Genomic DNA, 22,240 nt, shown 5'->3' on the forward strand with positions numbered 1-22,240 from the left:
CATTGTTTTCTTGTTTGGAAGTTTTAATTACCAGTTTGCAGTTCTTCTTCCCGGTCAGTAGTTGAATGCAATGAACTTTCAATCAAGTAGTATATATACAATCAAGTAGTATATGTACAAATAATATATATAATATATATAAATATATATAAATAATATATATAATACAAATTATATATATATATATATATACTTATAATATAATATATAATATAATATATATAATTATATAATAATATATAATATATATAATAATATATAATAAATAATTATATATAATTATATAATATAATATATAATATATAAATTATATATAAATACAAATAATATATATAATATATACAAAGTAGTAAATATACAAATAGGATGAGACTATTGCCTTACACAATGTAAGCCGCCCTGAGTCTTCGGAGAAGGGCGGGATATAAATGAAAAAAAAAAAAAAGTAGTGCTGGTTAGGAATACATCATTACTCTTGCCAAAGCACAAATCCCTGATGGCAGGGATGCTTCAGTGTTTGTCATTGTGAGAAGTCCTGCCTTCCATACATACCTCTGTGATATTCAGCTAGCACATAGGCAGAGTCACTCACATGTCTCTTCAAGACCAAACTTATGAAAAGAAGTACAACCAATCTTAGAGCTGACATGGAGTATATTGAAATGGTAGGCACCTTCCACCTTTTGGGATAGGCCACCAATAGCACAGTAAAAGAATAAGCAGTCAAGAAATATAACCCTGCAGAGTAGACCTCAACAGGGCAGCCACGAAGGCCTTAGAAAGATATCCAGAGGTCATGATGTGATTACACCTACAAAGATCAGAATTACGTAAGCCATGGTCTTCTCAGTGACACTCTTATTGAAGTGAAACTTATTGAAGTGAAACTTGGACTTTAAGAAACAGGACAGGAAGAATATTGATGCATTTGAACTCTGGTATGGGAGAAGAAAGGGATGTGGTGGTTCAGTAGCTAAGATGCTGAGCTTGTCGATCAGAAGGTTGGCAGTTCAGCGGTTCAAATCCCTAATGCCACGTAATGGAGTGAGCTCCCGTTACTTTGTCCCAGCTTCTGCCAACCTAGCAGTTCGGAAGCACGTAAAAATGCAAGTAGAAAAATAGGGACCACTTTGGTGGGAAAGTAACAGTGCTCCATGTGGCTTCAGTGTTTAGTCATGCTGGCCACATAACCATGGAGATGTCTTTGGACAGCGCTGGCTTTTTGGCTTAGAAACGGAGATGAGCACCGCTTCCTAGAGCCGGAAACGACTAGCACACATGTCCGGGGGAACCTTTATCTTTACCTATGGGAGAAGAGAATCTTATGGACAGCCAAGAAAACTAAGAAATCACCAAATAAATCAATCCAGTTCTCACTCCAGACACAAATGACCACTCTCAAATAATCCTATTTTGAAGAATGGCAAGATTTAGCTTTCTGAGAAAGACTGTAATGCTGGGAAAGTTGGAAGGAAAGAGAAAAGGGTCATGGAGGAGCTGAAAGGATTCAGTTACAATGTAATGGGTGCACCATTGGGGGGAAATCTATTGGACTTGATGGCATGTAATTAATTATTTCAATGTTAAAATAAAATCAAAAGATTGAAGGTTATATGTCTGTAATGCTTATACTACCATAAGTCTGTATGTTTACGCCAACTAAGCAAGTCGTATAAAAGTAGAAGGTATTAATTTGCAAAGGTTTCAGCGCACTCTGCTGTCGGTTGTCAAAAGCCCACGTGCAACTTTCTGGGTTGGGCAATTTATACACCTGATGTGGCCGAACTACAACTCCCAGCAGTCCAGGCGGCTCGCCTCCAAACACATATTGGACAGCAGAAAATTTGGAGTGCTTGGTCTTTCGAAGTCGTCCTTCGTTTTTTGCAAATTTGAAATTGCCTCAATTTTTGAAGACCGCGGAGAAAGTGTCTTCTACTGAGACCTAAGAGATTGGCTTTGAACTTGGTTACAACCTGAATCAGTTGTATCAGTTACTCTCTTAGCGCAGCTACGAGTTGCGCTTGAGATCATACAACACCAAACTTATCTTTCTCATCCCGACTTTATATTGCACACTATAAAGATAATTGCATAGGACTTTTTTTTTAAAAAAAAATTGGGAATAATTAGAAAAAACATCTTCCTGTCTCCTTGAAAAGCCATTTTAAATCTCGCTATCTACGGACGGATGGTATTTTCTTTATTTTTAAGTCTATGGTCAAAAGCTCCCTATTACACTTCGCTGGGTGGGTGGGTGAGAGGGTGCCTTTTCCAGCGCATGCGCTCTGTTCAAGAAGCCAACTATACTACCTGTAAGTACTGGTCGTGGCGTCGGAGGGTCTTCTCGGATTTTCCTGCTTTTCCAAGGCGGGATGCGCGAAGTGAAGACTAAACATACGTGGGGCAGGGAGCCCCGTGCCGTGAATAACTGGCAGATAGTGATGATGGTGGTCAGAGGAGAGGGAACCCATTTCTTGTCCCTGCTTGCATCTGTCATCCTGTTTGACAGGCTGCACGGGTTAACCTTCGCGGGGAGGCGAGTTGCTAAATCTCCCTGGCTGATGCCAGCAAGGCAAAACGACAAAGAGTTGTGTGACATTTTCAGACCTCGGATGATTGATTGGGCACAAACGTTTGTGCGCTGAAGCTCACTTTTATCAGTCGTGCCGCCTCTTGGGGGAGGGGGGGATGCATCTCTGAAGTTTTCTTGGCAGCGTTGCAAAATGGATTGGGGGGAGGAGTTTCGAGTTCCAATAAAACAGCCCAAGAATCACCTATCCAAGTATGAGGAGAAGAGAGTTGGAAGGGCCTTTGAAGGTCTTCTAGTCCAGGGGTCTCCAACCTTGGTCACTTTAAGACTTGTGGACTTCAACTCCCAGAATTCCTCAGCCAGCTTTGCTCTGGGAACTCTGGGAGTTGAACTCTGGGAGTTGAGTTGAAGTCCCCAAGTCTTAAAGTGACCAAGGTTGGAGACCCCTGTTCTAGTTCAACCCGCTGCTCAGGCAGGAAACCCTACACCACTTCAAATGGTTGTTCAATCTCTTCTTAAAAACTTCCGGTGTTGGAACATTCACAACTTCTGCAGGCAAGTTGTTCCACTGATCAATTGTTCTAACTGTCAGGAAATTTCTCCTTAGTTCTAAGATGCTTCTCTCCTTGATTGGTTTCCACCCATTGCTTCTTGTTCTACCCTCAGGTGCTTTGGAGAATTGTTTGACTCCCTCTTCTTTGTGGCAACCCCTGAGATATTGGAACACTGCTATCGTGTCTCCCCTAGTCCTTCTTTTCATTAAACTAGACATACCGAGTTCCTGCAACCGTTCTTCATATGTTTTAGCCTCCAGTCCCCTAATCATCTTTCGTTGCTCTTCTCTGCACTTTTTCTATCAATGCCATCCCACCTCACTCCACGTTTTATTAAATACGTTCAAATTGGTATTTAGTAGTCCTTCGACTATTTCTTTTTTTGTTCTTTTCCCGTTTTTAGATGAGTGATTCTGATTCTGAATCTGGTCATGGATCCAAGTGCTGCCCAAGGAGAAAAAAATACACTCTCTGAGACCATGAAGGCAAAGATTGAAAGGAACCGTCAGCGGGCTTTGATGCTCAGGCAAGCTAGACTGGCGAACTGGCCCTACCCTTCTTCTGGCGAAGGTTTGCCGTATCCTGTTATTGTGCCATATATGGGGGCAACATGACAGAGCTCCTGTTAGTTTGTGTTCTTTATAAGGAAGTCATATGATGAAGATGATGTAGGGAAGTTCTTAAGACTTTCCGTAATAAGTTGTACATTCTGGGAAATTAAACAAGTTTATTGTAAAAAGGGTCACCACCTTCTCTGCCTTAACTAGGCCTTTCATTGGACGTATATTCACTGCCTGCACTCATTCATAATAATAAGGAAGAATGTTTTTGGAACAAACTATGGTGAAGGATATTTTATTCAAATCTAAAGAAAAAATGTGCATTGACATTATTGGCTTATTGCTAGGTAATACCAAGCCAGTCTCATTCTGTATTGTATTATTAGCAGGATGGGCCAAACCAGCCACTTGTGCTTCATTCAGTGAAGTGTAATTATATAAACAGTGGCTTAGTGAATATATGAACTCACTCATATCTTCCCAGTTTGTTTTATAAATTAGATCTGTTGCATCACAGTTTGAAGTGGATACGAGATGTGTAAATGTACGTATTTCTAGACTATGGTCTAAAAGTGTTGAAGTGTTGAAGTCTCTTCAGTGACTGAAAGTAGTTTATATAATGAATGTTATGGAGTCATTCCAAAACAAAGTCATTTTATTTGTACAGGTGCACAATTAAATTGTTACTTTATCTTTCCAGGCAGTTCAAAAGTTAAAATACCTTCAAAGACAATAGATACAGGAGGAGGTTTTTTTCTGGAGGAGGAAGAGGAAGAAGAGACAAATCGACACCAAACTGACAAAATTGTGCATCTCCCTGGTAATTTGTGCTTTATTTTAATAAGTGCCTGAATAAGTAAGACACAGGAAATTTTGGTGGAAAAGAGCCGTATGTTCTTGTTGGACACAGTATGGACACAGTATGGACACATACTGATGTAGGCAGTATTTTAGGTTCAACGTTGGTTAAATAAGAATATAAATTTGCTAATTTAATCCAAAATTGTCTGAGAATGAAAGTGAATGCGGATGGAGACAACACATCTAGAGGTCACCAGACTGGAAAAAATTGCACTATTGAGTCAATAATTTGTTTAAAATGATTCTCGGCAGCATTCAAAGATTGAAATCAAAGTTACAGAACAATAACCCAAGTTATCCAAGGTAAAGAGTATTATAAAACCACATCAACAGCACAACTTGCCTAACCTGGAAAAGCAAGTTAGTTAGAATTTATTAGTTCTAATAAGCAGTGCTTATTTTTTCTCAAGGTTTAGAGACAATAAAACACAATGAAATGTCATTTCCAAGATTCCAAAACTTTTGTGTGTGTGTGTGTTTTTATTTCTTGCTATTGTTACTTTACTATTTTGGATAAATTTAAGAGCCTAAATTATTGTTATTGTGCTTCTGTTCTTATTTTAATAGGTCCAGTATTAGAATTTGATTATCTAATCTGTGAAGAATGTGGGAAGGAATTCATGGACTCATATCTCATGAACCATTTTGACCTGGCAACATGTGATAATTGCAGGTACGGCAATTTTGTTTTTGTACTTTCAAGTCAGTTCTGACTCCTGGCAACTGTGGATTAAGAATGACTAAGTAAGTGGATTTAGTGTTTAATAAATGGTTTTATTTTGTTTGTACTGCAAAAATTTCTAGCTCGACGTAAAAAATAAATATTATAAACTTAATTTAAGCCCAGAGTCATTTGGAGTTGGGCAGCATCAAATCAAATCAATCAATTAAAAAATACAATGACATTTAACAAGTTTATTTTTGGATAATCAAAAATATGTTTAAATGTGTACCAGCCTCCTAAATGTTGGTCATATGCGTATTATGCAAATGAATAATTTGAAAACCATACATTTTAACAGAAACTGAATGTATGTTATATCTCCTTTTGCAAGAATATATTCAATTGAACACGACATTTATTTTATAAATGTGCATGTAGAAAAAGACTAAAAGGCTGAAATGTCAAATACATTTAACAGATTACATTATATATATAATGTAATCCATAAATGTATTTGAGATTAGTATATTGTGTATATTGTGTTGTCTTTATATGTCATTGTGGACATTTCCAATATTAGTTAAGTACAGATACATATAAAAGTTTGAGCATAATAATCCTGTTAATTTCTGTGGGCCTAATTAAAATATTTGGAAAATATTCCCAGAGAATCTTACTTTCTAGAAGTGTGTTTAGGAATCCATTTTAAACTGTCAAATTTGTGCTTATTTCTAGCAAGTGGAATGCTTAAAGATAAAATTCAGGTTACATTGTGGTTGCATTGATACTTAGTATTAATATTGTGCATGCTTAAAAAATGATTTGGAAGAAGTGTTTGACCTTACCTGAGCATAGTTTTTAATGTTCATTTAATGCACTCCTTTTTACAGGCTTCCACACAAGCTTGAAAAAAGAGGTGATTTAAAAGGTGATTTAAATATTCTGTTCATTAAAGTTCTTTTTTTTTGTTCAGTTTCATGTGGAAGTCAGAAAAGAGAATTGTATTTTTATGAAGTTTGAAGCTCTTTTTCCAAATCATTTTCAAAGCTTTTGTTGTTGTTGTTGCTTAGACCAACTTGATATTTGGTGTGCTTATAATATGTACCACTGAACATAAAAATACAAAGTTAAGAATTAGTTTAGTTGGTGCTGTAACATATATATATATATTATTTGATATACGCAAATACATAGAATGCATTTTCAGGTTGAATTGGGATCTCATTTCAGAGATGTTGAAAACAAGCATAAACTCTTAACAAGGACTGAAGCAAAGCAAGAGTATCTTCTCAAAGACTGTGATTTAGACAAGAGAGAGCCAGTGCTTAGATTCATTCTGAAGAAAAATCCTCATAATCCACACTGGGGTGATATGAAACTTTATTTAAAACTACAGGTAATTGAATCTTCTCCTCTTAATATTTTTCTTCCAAAGATATGACTTCTTTGCATTCGAACAGCATTTCACTTTTTCTCATGGTGAACGTTTAACTATCTGATTCAACTGTCTCGATTTTTGTTGTGGTGATAAATAGGTTATGTGGGAGCTGAATTATATCAGAATGTGCCTTTCTACTGAGGGAAGGCTTTTTGATTCAGTGTAGTTTTCTCTCAAAAGAGAAGGGGAAGGGGAAGGGGAAGGGGAAGGGGAAGGAGAAGGAGAAGGGGAAGGGGAAGGGAAGGGGAAAGGAGAGGAGAGGGGGGAGGGGGAGGGGGGGGGAGAGGAGAGGAGAAGAGAAGAGAAGAGAAGAGAAGAGAAGAGAAGAGAAGAGAAGAGAAGAGAAGAGAAGAGAAGAGAAGAGAAGAGAAGAGAAGAGAAGAGAAGAGAAGGTCTTTTTGTAACCTGCAAAATCTGTTCTAAAAATTTGGGGAATCCTTTGGAACAATGTAGCAAATGGTGCAAGTTGAGAGACATCATTACAGATAATCCTCTGTAACTACTTATTTACCATTAAACTACCAGTATAGTTTAATATATAGTAGGGAGGGATTCATTTACTATTTCCTTAAAAAAAAACCACAACACCCTTCAGCCTCTGTGGAACTAATCTCATTGCTACTTCCAGAAACTTTCTGAATCTGTTGCATGATTGCCATGCTGCCTCCCACAAGCACTGATTTCTATTGTGGTATTGCCAGGAGGAGTAAACAGGACCGCTTCTTTGTATGAATTGCTATTCTTCCATAAAAATAATGGCTTCTTAAATAAAACAACCCTTTCCCCAAAGATACTGAATGAAAACAGTACTAAGTGAAGATAGCACTATATCAGTGATGGCTAACCTTTTTGCCATCGCGTGCCAGGAGGGGCGGCGGGGGGAGGTATGCATGCACACATAATTCGATGCGCCCTGCCCTCACGCATGTGACCTCCCTGCTCCGCCCGCTCCTGGCATGCGATGGCCCAGTAGGCCCATTTTTGGCCCAATGGGACCGGAAGTTGGCAAATGGGCTGTTTTCAGCCTCCAGAGGACCTCTGGGGAGGAGGGGGGAGAGAGAAAAATGGGCCTTCCCCACCCACCCCTGAGGCCCTCTGGAGGCAGGAAACAGCCTGAAAATTTTCAGTGACCTGAAAATCAGCTGGCAGAGCTGAGCTCACATGCCCACTGATATGGCTACGCGTGCCACCTGTGGCACGCATGCCATAGGTTCGCCATCATGCACTATATTCTTTGCTAAAGACAGCTAGCTGAGAACAAGAGCCCTTGCTTGTTGTACAGCAGCCAGCACAAAGATGGGGCTGGGACATTACTTTGTATAAGGTTTGTCCAGGAAAAGCCTGCCTCTCAGGGTCCTCCAGGAGACCAGATACAGAAAACCCTTTGTTACCAGCTAGTCTCCCCAGGCTTTTGTAGCCCAGATACAGTAGCCCTGCCTGATTTAACAATTTTGTTTCGTCCCCTTAATTTTACTCAAATGATGCTTGGCATTTACAGGTAATTAAACGTTCCCTTGAAGTTTGGGGTAGTGAGGAAGCATTAGAAGAAGCTAAAGAAAACCGCCAAGATAACAGAGAGAAGATGAAACAGAAAAAGTTTGATAAAAAAGTTAAAGGTAGGTTACATGTCGTAGTTGAGTGATACCAGTAAACCTCCCTGTCCCTCTACTTTTAAGATCGAAGGACAGTGTGCCAGTCTACACAAATTAGTTTAAAAAAACACCACACACTATTCGTGGATTCCACTTAGACCCAGTATATTTGACTCAAAAGTGAAAATGGTGGGTTGATACAACTGTTTATAGTGCAGCTTTTTTAGGTGGTTTCCCGTCAATGTTTGGCTCAAATATTTCAGAAGTGGTTTGCCATGATCTGTTTCCCTTGGCTGAATGAGAGTGACCCAGCTAACTTTGTGCAGAAGTCAGTTCTCTTATTAGTGCTAACCTTCCAAGAAAGAAAGGGAAAGCTAACTGGGGGTGGGGAGGAAGGATTGACAGAACTGTCAGGGAAATTGGAATTCTGCAAGTGGCCAACCCCTACTGATAGCCAGTTATACTGCACTCATCATACTCTTGGTGGCTGATGCCCCACTGGCTGAAAGATTAAGGGGGCTTACATGCTTTTGTGACTGATTTTTATGATCCCCATTTTCTAATGGACTTTAAAATGCACTCTAGATTCATTCCAATTCCATCTGCACATTCTCTTTCAAAAACAACATTAATGAAGGATTTAGGATTTAGACTCTCATTCAGAGCACATACAGACTGTCATTGGGGTTAATTAATTTTATTTGTGTGTGACTGTGTTTTAATGATTGTGGTCCTTCTATCATATTAGAATTACGGCGAGCTGTAAGAAGTAGTTTATGGAAAAAAGACACAAGTATCCATCAACATGAGTATGGAGCTGAAGAAATGATAGACAATGATACGTACAGAAAGATCTGCAGCACGTGTGGTCATGAATTAACCTATGAAAAGATGTAGTGTGGCTTGGATTTACATTCAACGCATTTTTATATTCAAGCATTTATGTAATGGATCACATTCTTTGTGTCCTATTTTGCATACCCAAACCATTATCCAGAAATAACTGAAAATCTGGTAGAAAAGAGGCATAATAATCATCTTTTTATTAAAAAAATGTTACATTTATTGAATAATAAAAATATTTAACTGTCTAATACTTACACAGTTAAATGCTTATCTGTATCACTGCATGCATTCTTAACATTTTTCATATATATATCTACAGTAATTTGTGGGTTAGAAAAAACAGTTTCCAATTTTGAAGGTCATACACACATACATTATAGAATATAGAGAAGAGAAAACACACCCTTGCACTTGGTTCTTGCATCTTTATCACTGTGGAGATAGTAGCTGCATCAGAGAACATAATATACCAAAGTGTGGTTTGTGTGGTTTTGATTTAGTGTTATTTCAACACAGTCACAGACCTGTAAGCCCCCAAACTTCAGATTGAGCTATGGATTGCCATGGAGAATGCTACTGGGAGGGTTGAAGAGTTAGTAGGAATGTACAGCTGACCAAGTTAGTTTGAGGCCCTGTAGGCTAGAGCAGTATGTAATCTCCCTACCTCAGGGGTCAGCAACCTGCGGCTCTGGAGCAGCATGTGGCTCTTTCACCGCTCTGCTGTGGCTCCCTGTCACTCAAAATATGCGTCACAACCGCCAATGTGTGACACCCGCTGGCATGCGATTTATTGAGCTTTTCAACCCCTGATAGGCCAACCATGGATAAATCCAAGAAAAGAAAAGTTTCAGAAGAAAACAGAACATTTAATTCAACTACATATGCTAGTTTTGTGGCCGCTCAAGAAATAGTCTGGCACGGGAAGGGTTTTGTGGCTCCCGGTGTTTTCTTTTCTGTGGGAAACGGGTCCAAATGGCTCTTTGAGTGTTTGACACTGCAGACCCCTGCCCTACCTAGTTCTTCTTAAAGGAACACATAATATTTTGAGGGAAAACATCTGGGCCTTGCATATGTTGGTAAATGAGTAGACTTTAGCAGTCTGTGAACTTGCTTTTCATTAACTGGCTGGATGATATTAGCTGTTCATTGGGCTGTTTTGCCTAGTAACGATAAATGGGACTACTAAGAGTCCAGCAATTCAACGCTGAGCTATATATATTTTCTACTATTAAGAATAGGCTCTTAAGTAACTCTCAAATGTCTTACTCGCAAGACGTTGATAACCATATTGGCAAAACCAGCCTTGATCTAATGACTGGGCTTATCAAATTTATGAGTAAACACAAATAAATAAAAAGGAGCACAATAGCCCTGGTTGTCTTCTTAGTCTAGGCCAGAAGTCTTCAAACTTGGCAGCTTTAAGCATAGCTGGATGGAGAATTCTGGGAGTTGAAGTCGACAAGTCTTAAAGCTGCCAAGTTTGAAGACCTCTGGTCTAGGCCGATGAAACAAAAATATGCTTTCTCCAGAGTAATCAGACAATCTTGAGCTATGGAAGGCAGATCAGGCTAGTTGATAGCTTTTATTAAGTCTCTTAATGCAACTTATATCTGCATTACAAATGAGCAGCAAGGATTGTTGCTTCAGTAATTATGTTTGTTTCTATTCTGTGTGACCCAAAATAAGCACAGTAGACCAATATAAAAAAACGTGTTATAATTTCCAATTATGTTTCACATAACCATGATAATTCATTCTGATAGCAAACATACCCAAAAGTTGTTCGCAGGCTTGGCCATTTAAACATTCATATATTTGAGGCTTCTGTTTCTTATGAGCTTTGAGCATTACCACCAGAAAGGCCATCCTCAGACACATTCATATGTTTTGAGACTTGTTTCACATTATTATGGAACCCATTGCATGGTATGCAAGAGGTAAACGAAGAGCCACATCTATTTATTGTCTTCTAATTTTAACTTTTATACCAACAATCAGAGGGCACAAAAGGGATGCTATGGCAGAGTCAACATTCAATCCATTTCAAATTTAGAAATCCACACATTATTCCATCCCAAACATCCCAGAATCATAACTAGCATAAGGCCCCTACTGCTGAAAATTTGAGCACTGTGTAGCTTATCTAGCACAGCACACTTTCAGATTATTATTATTTTTCTTTTCTTTCCCATTGAAGTCTTAAGTTTAACAAAATGAAATTAAGTCCTATACAAAAAATAAAAGTTATTCAAGCCTGGAGTGCACAGAACTGCTGAAATACAACCAGTATGTGATGATCCAATTCTGCTGTAAATAGAAGGTTCTCCAAGGTCACCATGTACTGTTGGATGATTTGATGATGCTGCAGACACAAAACAGCATTTCAGTTAAGCTTGAAATGACGTAGCATGTTAAATAAACCATCTTTTAAAAAATTTAGTATCTTGTTTGCACTTGTCAGCTGTGGCTTAATATTGCAAGTTTGATTTGTATGATAGGCACAACACAACTATACTATACACTATATGCAACTCAAGTCAACCTAACTAAAATCAGAACCTGGTCTGAAACAATAAAAAAAAACCAGAGTGGACAATCCTAATTATGAAATCCAGTGTCATATGAAGCAGTAGGTTTATAACATGCTAACTGCTTTTATACAGAAATATAGGTGGATAAATATTAAGTAGATAATATTTTACCATGAATATTTCATGGTAAAATATTATCTACTTAATATTTATCAGCCTATCAATTTCAGAGCACTGTAAAACGAAGGCAATAAAAACACCATATGAAATAAACAGAAATTAGAAACAGAAATCATAAGATTCATGAACTCTAATTCCAGAAATCCATCTCCAAGTACAAGCCTGTACAAATAAAACAAAAAGTCTTAATTTAATCCCATGTGAAACTTTATCAAAGAGAGCTTTCCTTAACCATGCCAGTGAGGGGACACTATAATAGACACAAATTCGAGGACAGGACTTAGGTCCCTTTCTTTAGCATCAATGTAATTTCAAACGGTGACTGAATGAATGGTCATAAGTCAAAGACTACATCCTGGACATAAACTGTTTCAACTCCTACCCTCAAAACGACGCTATCGAGCACTGCACACCAGAACAACTAGACACAAGAACAGTTTTTTCCCGAAGGCCATCACTCTGCTAAACAAATAATTCCCTCAACACTGTCAGACTATTTACTGAATCTGCACTACTATTAATCGTTTCATAGTTCCCATCACCAATCTCTTTCCACTTATGACTGTATGACTATAACTTGTTGCTGGCAATCCTTATGATTTATATTGATATATTGATCATCAATTGTGTTGTAAATGTTGTACCTTGATGAACGTATCTTTTCTTTTATGTACACTGAGAGCATATGCACCAAGACAAATTCCTTGTGTGTCCAATCACACTTGGCCAATAAAATTCTATTCTATTCTATTCTATTCTATTCTATTATTGGGTTTGCTCTTGGCTACTATCATAGGTTTCTGATGTCTTGTTCTTTGTACTGTGGTGTATACTGTTCTTTGTATTCTTTTTAATATGTTAGTTGCATAGAGTCACATCTGTGAGGTGGGCAGCCATATAAATTGATTAAATAAATCAATATCAGCAAAATAAGATAATAAAAAGGTCCCAAATAACAGATATATTTTGCATTGACTGAATTTCTAATGAAGAAAAAAAACTAGTCTGATCTTAAGTACTAATATTGATCTAGAAAGTGCTATGACTTAATTAGTAACTGCATGTCAATGATGCAAAACCAGCTGGACACATAATTATACAATATATTTGACACATTCATCTCAGACAGGTATTCACTGTCTTCTCCTCCATGTCTGTGCGCAGCAAATAAGACTACAAATGATTTGACACATACACATAGCTTTACCGAAGAAAACAACAAAAATAATATACCGTATATACTCGAATATAAGCCGATCCGAGTATAAGCCGAGGTCCCCAATTTTACCCCAAAAACTGGGGTAAACTGGGGACTCGAGTATAAGCCGAGGGTGGGAAATGAGGCACCTACCGGTTGGGGAAACCCTCCCTCCCTCAGCTGAGAAGGCTGGCGGCTCCCCCGCCCCGCCCTCTCACTGCACCGGCAGGGCTTCCCCGCGCTAATGCAAAAGCCCGCCAAGTTTGCGCCGTCCGGTAAAATGTGAAAAAAAGAAGAAAAAAAAAACTCGAGTATAAGCCGTATATACTCGAGTATAAGCCGTATAGACCCGAGTATAAGCCGAGGGGACGTTTTTCAGCACAAAAAACGTGCTGAAAAACTCGGCTTATACTCGAGTATATACGGTAGCTAAAATCTAAGCTCAATTTGGGCCAATAATGAACAAAACATTACAATATGACAATACCCTGTTCAGGCTTTTGAATCAAGCTGCTATGGCGAAATTGCTAATTAACGATGCAAAGACTAATTTCTAGATAATCTCACTTTCAATAATCACATGCATTCTGACATCTACCTGTAGGAAGATTTGCTGCAGCCTCTCTATACAGTTCTTGTACCAAGGTGTAATTACATCAATCCCTCCTGCTTCACTTCGTGCTAAATGCTCTGTTAGGATCATAATAAAACGCTGGAAGGAATAAAAACAGTGAAATTGTTGGCTTTGGATTCATGGGCAAGATTACTTTTCTTTTGAGTAGGAGTTAAAAGCATCTCTGAATTAAGTAGGGAATAGTTTAGTACAGAATGACAGCAAACATGGATTCAGTACAGATGGCCCTTGATTTACAACCACAGTTAAGCCCAAAATTTATTAAGTGAATTTTGCCCCATTTTATGAACTTTCTTGCCACAGTGGTAAAGTGAACTACTGCAGTTGTTAAATTAATAACACAGTTGTTAAATGAATCATGCTTCCCCATTGACTTTGCTTGTCAGAAGGTTGCAAAAAGTGATTACATGATCTCAGGACACCGCAGCCGTCATAAATATGAACCAGTTGCCAAGCATCCAAATTTTGATCACGTGACTATGGAGATGCTGCAATGGTTGTAAGTATGAAAAATGGTCACGCATCACTTTTTCCAGTGATATTGTTACTTCGGTCACTCAGTGAACTGCTATAAGTCAAGGACTACCTGCTTGAGGTTGACTACCTGTTATTTTTAAGAACTTACTCTCAAATGTACAGAATTTTAATTTAGAACCTTATGAAGCTGAAACACTTATTTTAGAATTTTGCAGCCACACTAACATTTTAAGATTGTTTTCTTCACCAGTCCATTAATATATCTGCTTTTACCTGAAATATTACAAGGAAGAGGTTTTTTTGTTCACTTTGAGCCGATTCAACTTTTTCTTGCAAACGTTCAATCTGTTCTTCAAGGGGCCAATTTCCCCGCTCATTGCTTCGAACATCATCACGCTGAAGGGAAAGGATTGAAATGTAAATAGTAACCACAAAAGTAGAGAAAGCAAAAGCAAAAATAATAATAATAATAATAAAATCAAGGGTAGGACTTTAAAGAACTATAAATCAATCATACTCAATTATATGGGGGAGTTAAGAGCAATAGCACTTAGACATATACTGCTTGAAAGTGCTTTTACAGCCCTCTCTAACTTACAGGGTCAGCATATTGCCCCCAATAATCTGGGTCCTCATTTTACCGACCTCGGAAGGGTGGAAGGCTGAGAGACTCGAACTGCCAAACTGCAGGCAGACAGCAGTAAGCGGAAGTAGCCTGCAGTACTACATCCTAACCACTGTGCCACCACGGCTCTTATCACTGTGGTTTTATCATAGCATGGGGATGCCAAAAAAAAATAATTAAATTATCCAATGAAAAGTATTCAAAAATAACAACACCTGAGCCATGGACACAATAGAATGATGACCATCACCAACTTTCTGTCCTGCTGCCCATCTCTGCTTAGCTCAGCAAAGCAAACCAAATCTTATGTTCTTGTAGCTGATGAAATACATTTCAAGCCATATTACTTAATACCGGCATGAAAAAGGTACTTACTCTTTTGTGTTGCTTGGCTAATTTTTCCTTAGCTGCTTCTAGCTCCTTTTGGATCATCATCACATGCTTGTTCATCTTACGAATGGTGGAGTGTAAGATCTCCCAAATATAAAATCTAGCAAGAAAAGAAGCAAAGAAAACCCTGATAGTTGGAGAAAACGTTCAGATTGTTGTCAGCAATAAGGCTGATACACACTTGTAAACCTGAGCTTTTCTCAGATAACTGAAGTGGCCCAAAACATAAAATATAACTGTACGACTTGCAGTTATGACCTCCTAATCTTCCCTCTGAACAGAAATTTCAGAATCATAATTCTCTAGTTCTGCAAAATATCAATAAGAAGCAAAATTTCAATAAGATACATAAGTGTGTTTACTTTCAGCAAATATTTTTAACTTAAGCAAAATCCCCTTTATCAAGGTCATTCACTATGAAAGATAATTCGAAGCATAATCTGAAGATTATTTTTTTAAAAAAGTTATGAGGGGCTTGACATTTATTTACCTTGTAAAATCATGAGACAGCTCTGGAGAAAAAATCCAGTTTGCCACTGCAGCACAATCCACAATTTGTGTTCGAATCATCTTATCCACCAGTACAGCAATCATCTGTGCAAATGCAGAAACTTTGCTCAGTTCATCAGTAGTGTGTGTTGCCATCTGGGCACAATTTCACTACAAAATCACAGACTAAAGTCCCAGTTTACTGAAACTACACAGGATCCCTCAAAGCACAGCCTGTCTATAAGATTCAGCGCCTAAGCTGTGCAGACCATAATCGTTTATGTTAGGAGGGCCACTTATCATAACTCCCCATCAAGAATTACAGATTCCATCACATACACATTTTCTGGGGAAATCTGAACAATGGAGGACCTTTAAATAATTTACTTTTTAACTTTTTCTCATGGCAAAGCAGAGAAGAGGTGATTCCATCAGCTCAGGACTGCATCTCTCTACCAACACATGAGCAGGAAGACCATTCCTAAAGACACAAAGGACACTCTGGAACATTGGAATGCAACCTCCATTCCTGCTAAAAGGAACAGAGATTTCTGTCCACTCTTCCCTTGACTGAGCCTAGAGAATGACTGTCCATGACTGAGCTAGCTTTGGAAGGAGATTAAGAACTGCCATATAGATAGATGTAAACAATCTCTCTGGTTTTAATCTTATGAAACAATAGATAACAAAAAGAAAAAAGTGTCAGGCCTTGTTCAACAACATAAAGTAAATCTAACTCAACAAAGGAGGTTTAAATTAACAAAAGAGAACACACCTTTCACCTACCTAAAGCAGAAATTGGGGAGGGAGGGAGGGAAGGAGGGAGGGAGGAAGGAAGGAAGGAAGGAAGGAAGGAAGGAAGGAAGGAAGGAAGGAAGGAAGGAAGGAAGGAAGGAAGGGACTCTATAAATATTTTTACCTGAGGATGATTTTTCCATACTTCATACATAACTCTGAGAACATGAAGCTTCCCTTCATCACTTTCAGCCAGAGTTTTGAGGATTTCTCGAAATCTTATTAGAACAAAAATAAATAACCCAAGAATGTTAAGGAATACATGTCATTCATTCTTACAGATCAGTTCTTACGTAACCTCGTAATAGCAACATGGATTGAAATGGCAAAAGTGAGCGAAAGAGAAGTAGGTTGGTCTAGTCTCCCAAGATCATTCTGAGCGCTGGATTTTTAGACTGAGAAAGGAGCAGTATCAACATGTTGACAAAGAGCTCTGTAACCCAGCAGTTCTTCCTGTTACCTTGACTAGCTACATATTTATTGGGGATAAGGGTTTTATGGAACCCACCTCGTCCGCAAAATAAATACCACCATTAAACCCCTCACTGCAGCTGAGTTAGAGATAAGAGAATTTCCCCCCACAAAGCAATGAGGTGAAAAATCTGGCTTAATGCCCAAGTCTCACAACCCGTTTGTTCCAGCCCTTTGAGGTAGCCAAGATTTGAATGCAAGGTCATGAATCTTAATACGACTTTTGTTATAGGGTTAAAGTAACAGGATCTTGCACCTCTGAGTGTGTCTTCCCCACCTCCCTGCCTTTATCCTAAAGAGAGCTAGACACAGTAAAGTCTTGAGACACCTCCCTCAGTCACTGGAGGCTAAAAGGCAGAGGAGGTAAAGCACAATCAGACTTCCAAGGTTCTGTTACTATAACATACCTTAACAAAAGTAGTTTGGTCTTCTGGTTGAGTTGATTTCTTGGTCAGGTTTACATGGGGCTGACATTCTCTCCTTGTATAATTGGACCGGTCATTGGCTTTTTCTTCAGAGAGGTTGTTTTTGATTTTGCCAATGTCCAGGTTGACTACACCACTGCAAAATCTAATGCACAAAAGGGTTCTTCTTCTCCAACAGTAACCTTTTGGATTTCTCCTGGGCCTCCATTGGTCGTTCTTGTTAGGCTGTGTCTTGGGACTTAAATGTATACAGGGATAATGTTGTGCTGCAGATCATAAGGAGGTGAGAAAGGACCGGTGAAATGTTTGTTGATGCTGAAGTTTAAGAGGAAACTCCTGATAATGCAAAACTAGGCAGAAGGACCCAAGGATCAGAGATTGTACAGAAATTTGCCTGTTTAAAATTGCAAGTCAAAGAGAAGTAGTCCCAAAGGTGCTTTTTCAAAAGGCGATTGAGCTTTCTTTGTTTTTCCTTCAAGACGTTTCGCTTCTCATCCAAGAAACATCTTCAGTTTCAATTGAACCAGTCAGAACTGAAGACGTTTCTTGACTGAAAATGGGGGAAAAAATCAAGAAAGTCCACTTGCCTTTTGAAAAAGCACCTTTGGGACAACCATGATCTGGATCAGGGGTCTCCAACCCTGGCAATTTTAAGAAAAGTCTTAAAGTTGCCAAGTTTGGAGACCCCTGATCTGGATAACTGAGAATCTTCATAGCCATTTAAAGAGAAGTAGACAATATAGCTAATTTTTAAAACACACATTAAATAAAAATCGTATTTGCTCCTGGCCTCTTTTGTGTTAACTTTACAAAACAAATAAAAATAAAATGGCAACAATATGAATACATTAACAGAGTAATGTACATAATGATAAGTACTTACTTTCCCAGAGCGCTGAAAGAATGACTGAATGACTTTGAGGCTAAGTGCAATAGTGCTTGGACAAAAACTTCTATTTTTAAAGGATTGAATGAGAGGCCTTCATCTGGAAAACAAAGTTACAAATAAATTTGAAGTAGCACTTACTGAAGGCTGAGAAAGACTGAGAATTTTTAGTTGACTTTTCTGAGGGCAAAAGTAAAGTGGCGAGGAAATTTCATGAATTTTCTTTTCAAATGCATTTCTAAACAAAATCCAAATATCCCCTATTAAGGTTTAAGCTGAAAATGTTTGGTTAGCACAGTACTAATAACTGACCAAACAATAAGCACATTAATCAATACTGGTTAAAGATCATATCCATACTTGGATCCATTATGCAAGGACCTAGTCTTCTAGTTAAGACTCTAAGGCTAAGGAAAGATGGAAGGAAAGAGATGGACAGAAGTAACATGGATAGACTCAATTATAATGGTGATGGATGCACCATTTGAAGACTCTTAGGGACAAATCATCCTGAATAAAATCTCTCTATAGTATGTGCTCATTAAGACCACACTGACCTGATGCCCCATAATAAAAAATCAGAGTAAGATATAAATTCTATGCATATGAAAAGTTTGGATGTGGAACAAATCCATGTATGAAACCATAATCCAAGAATGGTTTCCAACTATAATTAAATTCTTCATCAATTCTACATAAGATTTACTTTTCAAATATGAGATTATTCTGGACATCAAGGCATACCCTCATAATTTATTTAGTGGTGTTTCTGTACTTTTCCAATAAAAACATATCAGACCCATTCAGCTGTTCAGCTGATTCAATATTTTTTTTTGAAAGGATATATAGTTTAGTTCGATTTAATATTAAGTCGAATTATGACTTTCAAAAGATGTTCCATTCTATTATAAACCATTTCCCAGAATTGTTATGTTTTAAAAAATTTCCACATTAAAAAGTGATCCAATTTGTTCATTACTTTCCAGCAGTCTTTTATTTATTTATATATTAAATTTTGATTAAAAATTTTGATTAAATTTTATTAAATTTTGAAAAAGAATTACCGTATTTTTCAGACTATAAGACACACCAAGATTTTGAAGCAGTAAACAAGAAAAAGGGGGCCTGCAGAAGGTTTGGGAGGCCTGCAGAGTGCTCCTGGGGACTGGGGAGGGCAAAAATGGGCCTGTTTTTCGCAGAGGGTCTGGTGCGCCTGCTCTTAGGGGCTGGGGAAGGCAAAAACACCCCAGTTTTTGCAAAAAATGGGCCCATTTTCATGAAAAACAGGCCCGTTTTTGGCCTCCCCAAACCCCAATGTATTGTGTTTTTCCCCTCCCAGCCCCCAGGAGCACTCTGCAGGCCTCCCAAACCCTCTGCATGTCCCATTTTTGCCAAAAAGGGCCCGTTTTTACAAAAAAAAGGGCCTGTTTTTGGCCTCCCAAACCCTCCACGCGTCACATTTTTGCCCTCCCCAGCCCCCAGGAGCACTCTGCAGGCCTCCCAAACTGTCTGCAAGCCCTGTTTTTGGCAAAAACGGGATGCATGGGGCGGGGTTTCGGGAGGCCAAAAATGGCTGTATTCGGGTGTATAAGATGCACCAACATTTCCACCCTCTTTTGGGGAGGGGAAACTGTGCCTTATACTCCAAAAAGTACGGTACTCAATTTAGCAATTTAAAAAAAGGTAAAGGTTTCTCTGTCAGTCTTGTTCCACTCTAGGACATGGTGCTCATCTCAGTTTCTTGGCGAGATAGTCAGCGTTGTCCGAAGACATTTTCCATGGTCATGTGGCCTGCATGGCTATATGCCAAAGGCGCACAGAATGCTGTTCCTTTCCCACTGAAGTGGTACCTACATTTATCTACTCACATCTGCATGCTTTCGAACTGCTAGGTGGACAAGAGCTGGAACAAGTAACAGGAGCTCACACACTGTGCGGAGCTCGAGTCTCAAACCCAGGCTGTCAACTCTTCAGGTGACAAGCTCAGGGTCTTTAACTGCTGACCCATTGTATCCCCTGGTTTAGCAATTAAGTCTGGAATAATATCAATTATTGTTATTTTTAATATAATATATTGATATAATTAATATTAATAAAATAATATTAATATCACATTTTACTCAAAACATTATACTTATATATAGAATTTTGTAAGATGCTTTACTACTGGTGTATTAAGCCAGTCTGGAATAATAAACAGTAAAGCATCTTACAGAAATTCTATATATAAGTATAATGTTTGGAGTAAAATGTGATATTAATATTATTAATATTAATAGAAATTCTGTCTATAAGTATGATGTTTGGAGTAAATTTTATATTAACAATATCAACAATAATGCCATCTCATATATGCCTACAATTTAGCCATACTGTATACCATTTTTAAACTAAAAGAATATTTGCTTGTTGGCATAAATGGGGTAGAGGTAGATGCTAAAAGTCAGGGACAAAAGAAATTCCACTGAGCTACTACATATTCCATGTGTTTGCCCAACAATCAAAACCTTGTACCAGATATGCTTAAAAATAGCTGATTTCTCTGAGGTTTTGCAACGTTTTCATAAATGAAAATTAGGAATGGGACACAGTAACTATTAGACAGGCTTACCATCATTATCCTGATTAGGATTGGGCACATCCTTCAGAATGGTGAAAATCTCATCATTACTCACTTTATTTTTGATGGCAATGTTTAAGCAGAGTGCAACGTTGTATCCAGGAAGAGATTCTAGAAAGATAGGAGGAAGCAAACTTACCATCTTTGAAGATTGGACATTGCTATACAAAAGTCTGCATGCAACACATTAGAGGGTTTTACATATTTGAGGAACGTTTCAGAAGATAAGAGGCCACACATCTTGAAGCAATATGTCATCTTGCCCACTAGGGTATTGGATGGTCCTTGGGTGACACCATGTTTCTCAAAACCACACGTTTATAGCAGTTTTCTTTAAAGGGATTTATTATTGCCTCCCCACACACACATACCATTTGCCACCAACAGCAGCAAATGCTTCTTTTATATTTTAAAATGTAAATTATACACTCTCAACATACCGTTACTTTCTTCTCCATATTTATAAATACAGGTTGGATTTGCAGGAGTCAAGACTGAAAAACTAGCAGGAACAATATCTATTATTCGCTGGTGGTAGGAAAGTCTGAAAAAAGAAGACAAGAAAAAGAGTATGTTGAAAAAGGCTGTTCTTGCCATGAAATAGGGCTACAGACACAACCAACCAACCATTCTTAACTCGTTGTTCAGTAAAAGATACACACACTGGTAAAGTACTTCAAAGCCGATGTCTGTTCACTGAACCTGAACAACATTCAGAAAAAGTTCCTCAGAAGGACAAGGGCCGGGCCTATGCTATAATTTGACTTTATAATTCTTGTAATTGCTCAGTATTGGGTTATTGGCTTTAATATGGCTACTGCATTTTGGCAACCCCTTCTTTTGGCAAACTCAAATTCTATTGGTCAATCTACCAGAAACAACTCACGCTGACTTTTGAAAGTCAGGAATTAACCCTGGTATCCTCCAAATCTCTCTTAAATTCCCAAGAGGGTGCATAAATATTATCTGAGCTGCTAGCTGCTGTGCTATGGCTGGCTGAGGCAACTCTTGTCCTAAATTCCAGGTTAGTTGTATCATGGTATTGGGCAGCTCAGTTCATTGTAAATCCACTTGGTGATATTTCAACAAAGGTGTAGACAGCGGAGTGCCCTGAGAGTTAGATGCCATTACTAGAATCCTAGGTAGGACTCTGTTCTCTTTATAAAGAGAAATAAGTTTTCAAGCTGATGTTTTTTGAATTAAACCGAGTTAAGAAGCCAGTTCCACAAGTTTGATTGATTTATTGATACAGTATATGCCAATGTTTCTGAACCTTGGCTGCTTGAAAACAAGCAGACTTCAATTCCAGAATTCCCCAGTCAGCTATGGGAAGCTATTCTGGGAATTCCATGCTGGCTGGGGAATGAGGAGCTAAATTGCCAAGGTTGAAAAACACTGATATAAGCTATAGTAGCAAACAATTGAGTATGTTTTCTCTTCTTACATGCCAGTGAATTAGAGTGGAATTAGTCTG

At 38.2% G+C, this 22,240-nt stretch overlaps 2 protein-coding genes across 2 annotated transcripts in view; one reads left to right on the top strand and one right to left on the bottom strand.

The window, feature by feature from the left end:
- Positions 1-2,264: 2,264 nt before the first annotated feature.
- On the top strand, positions 2,265-9,293 carry XPA (XPA, DNA damage recognition and repair factor). Its single transcript, XM_058169046.1, has 7 exons — positions 2,265-2,312; positions 3,488-3,654; positions 4,345-4,464; positions 5,073-5,178; positions 6,400-6,565; positions 8,106-8,223; positions 8,948-9,293. Exons 2-7 carry the CDS (start codon positions 3,516-3,518, stop codon positions 9,094-9,096), a joined length of 798 nt encoding a protein of 265 aa, XP_058025029.1. The 5' UTR covers positions 2,265-2,312; positions 3,488-3,515; the 3' UTR covers positions 9,097-9,293.
- Positions 9,216-22,240, bottom strand: part of LOC131191182 (nuclear cap-binding protein subunit 1-like) — a 30,862-nt gene continuing 17,837 nt past the window's right edge. The window contains exons 15-23 of the mRNA XM_058169047.1: positions 21,207-21,310; positions 20,758-20,877; positions 18,144-18,246; positions 16,489-16,582; positions 15,571-15,674; positions 15,066-15,180; positions 14,339-14,461; positions 13,553-13,666; positions 9,216-11,407 (exon numbers count right to left, since the gene is read on the bottom strand). Of these exons, the coding sequence (XP_058025030.1) occupies positions 11,294-11,407; positions 13,553-13,666; positions 14,339-14,461; positions 15,066-15,180; positions 15,571-15,674; positions 16,489-16,582; positions 18,144-18,246; positions 20,758-20,877; positions 21,207-21,310 (991 nt within the window). The 3' untranslated portion in view covers positions 9,216-11,293. The remainder of the gene's footprint in view (positions 11,408-13,552; positions 13,667-14,338; positions 14,462-15,065; positions 15,181-15,570; positions 15,675-16,488; positions 16,583-18,143; positions 18,247-20,757; positions 20,878-21,206; positions 21,311-22,240) is intronic.

This window comes from Ahaetulla prasina, chromosome 2 (genome assembly GCF_028640845.1).
Source record: "Ahaetulla prasina isolate Xishuangbanna chromosome 2, ASM2864084v1, whole genome shotgun sequence".
Lineage (NCBI taxonomy): Eukaryota > Metazoa > Chordata > Lepidosauria > Squamata > Colubridae > Ahaetulla > Ahaetulla prasina.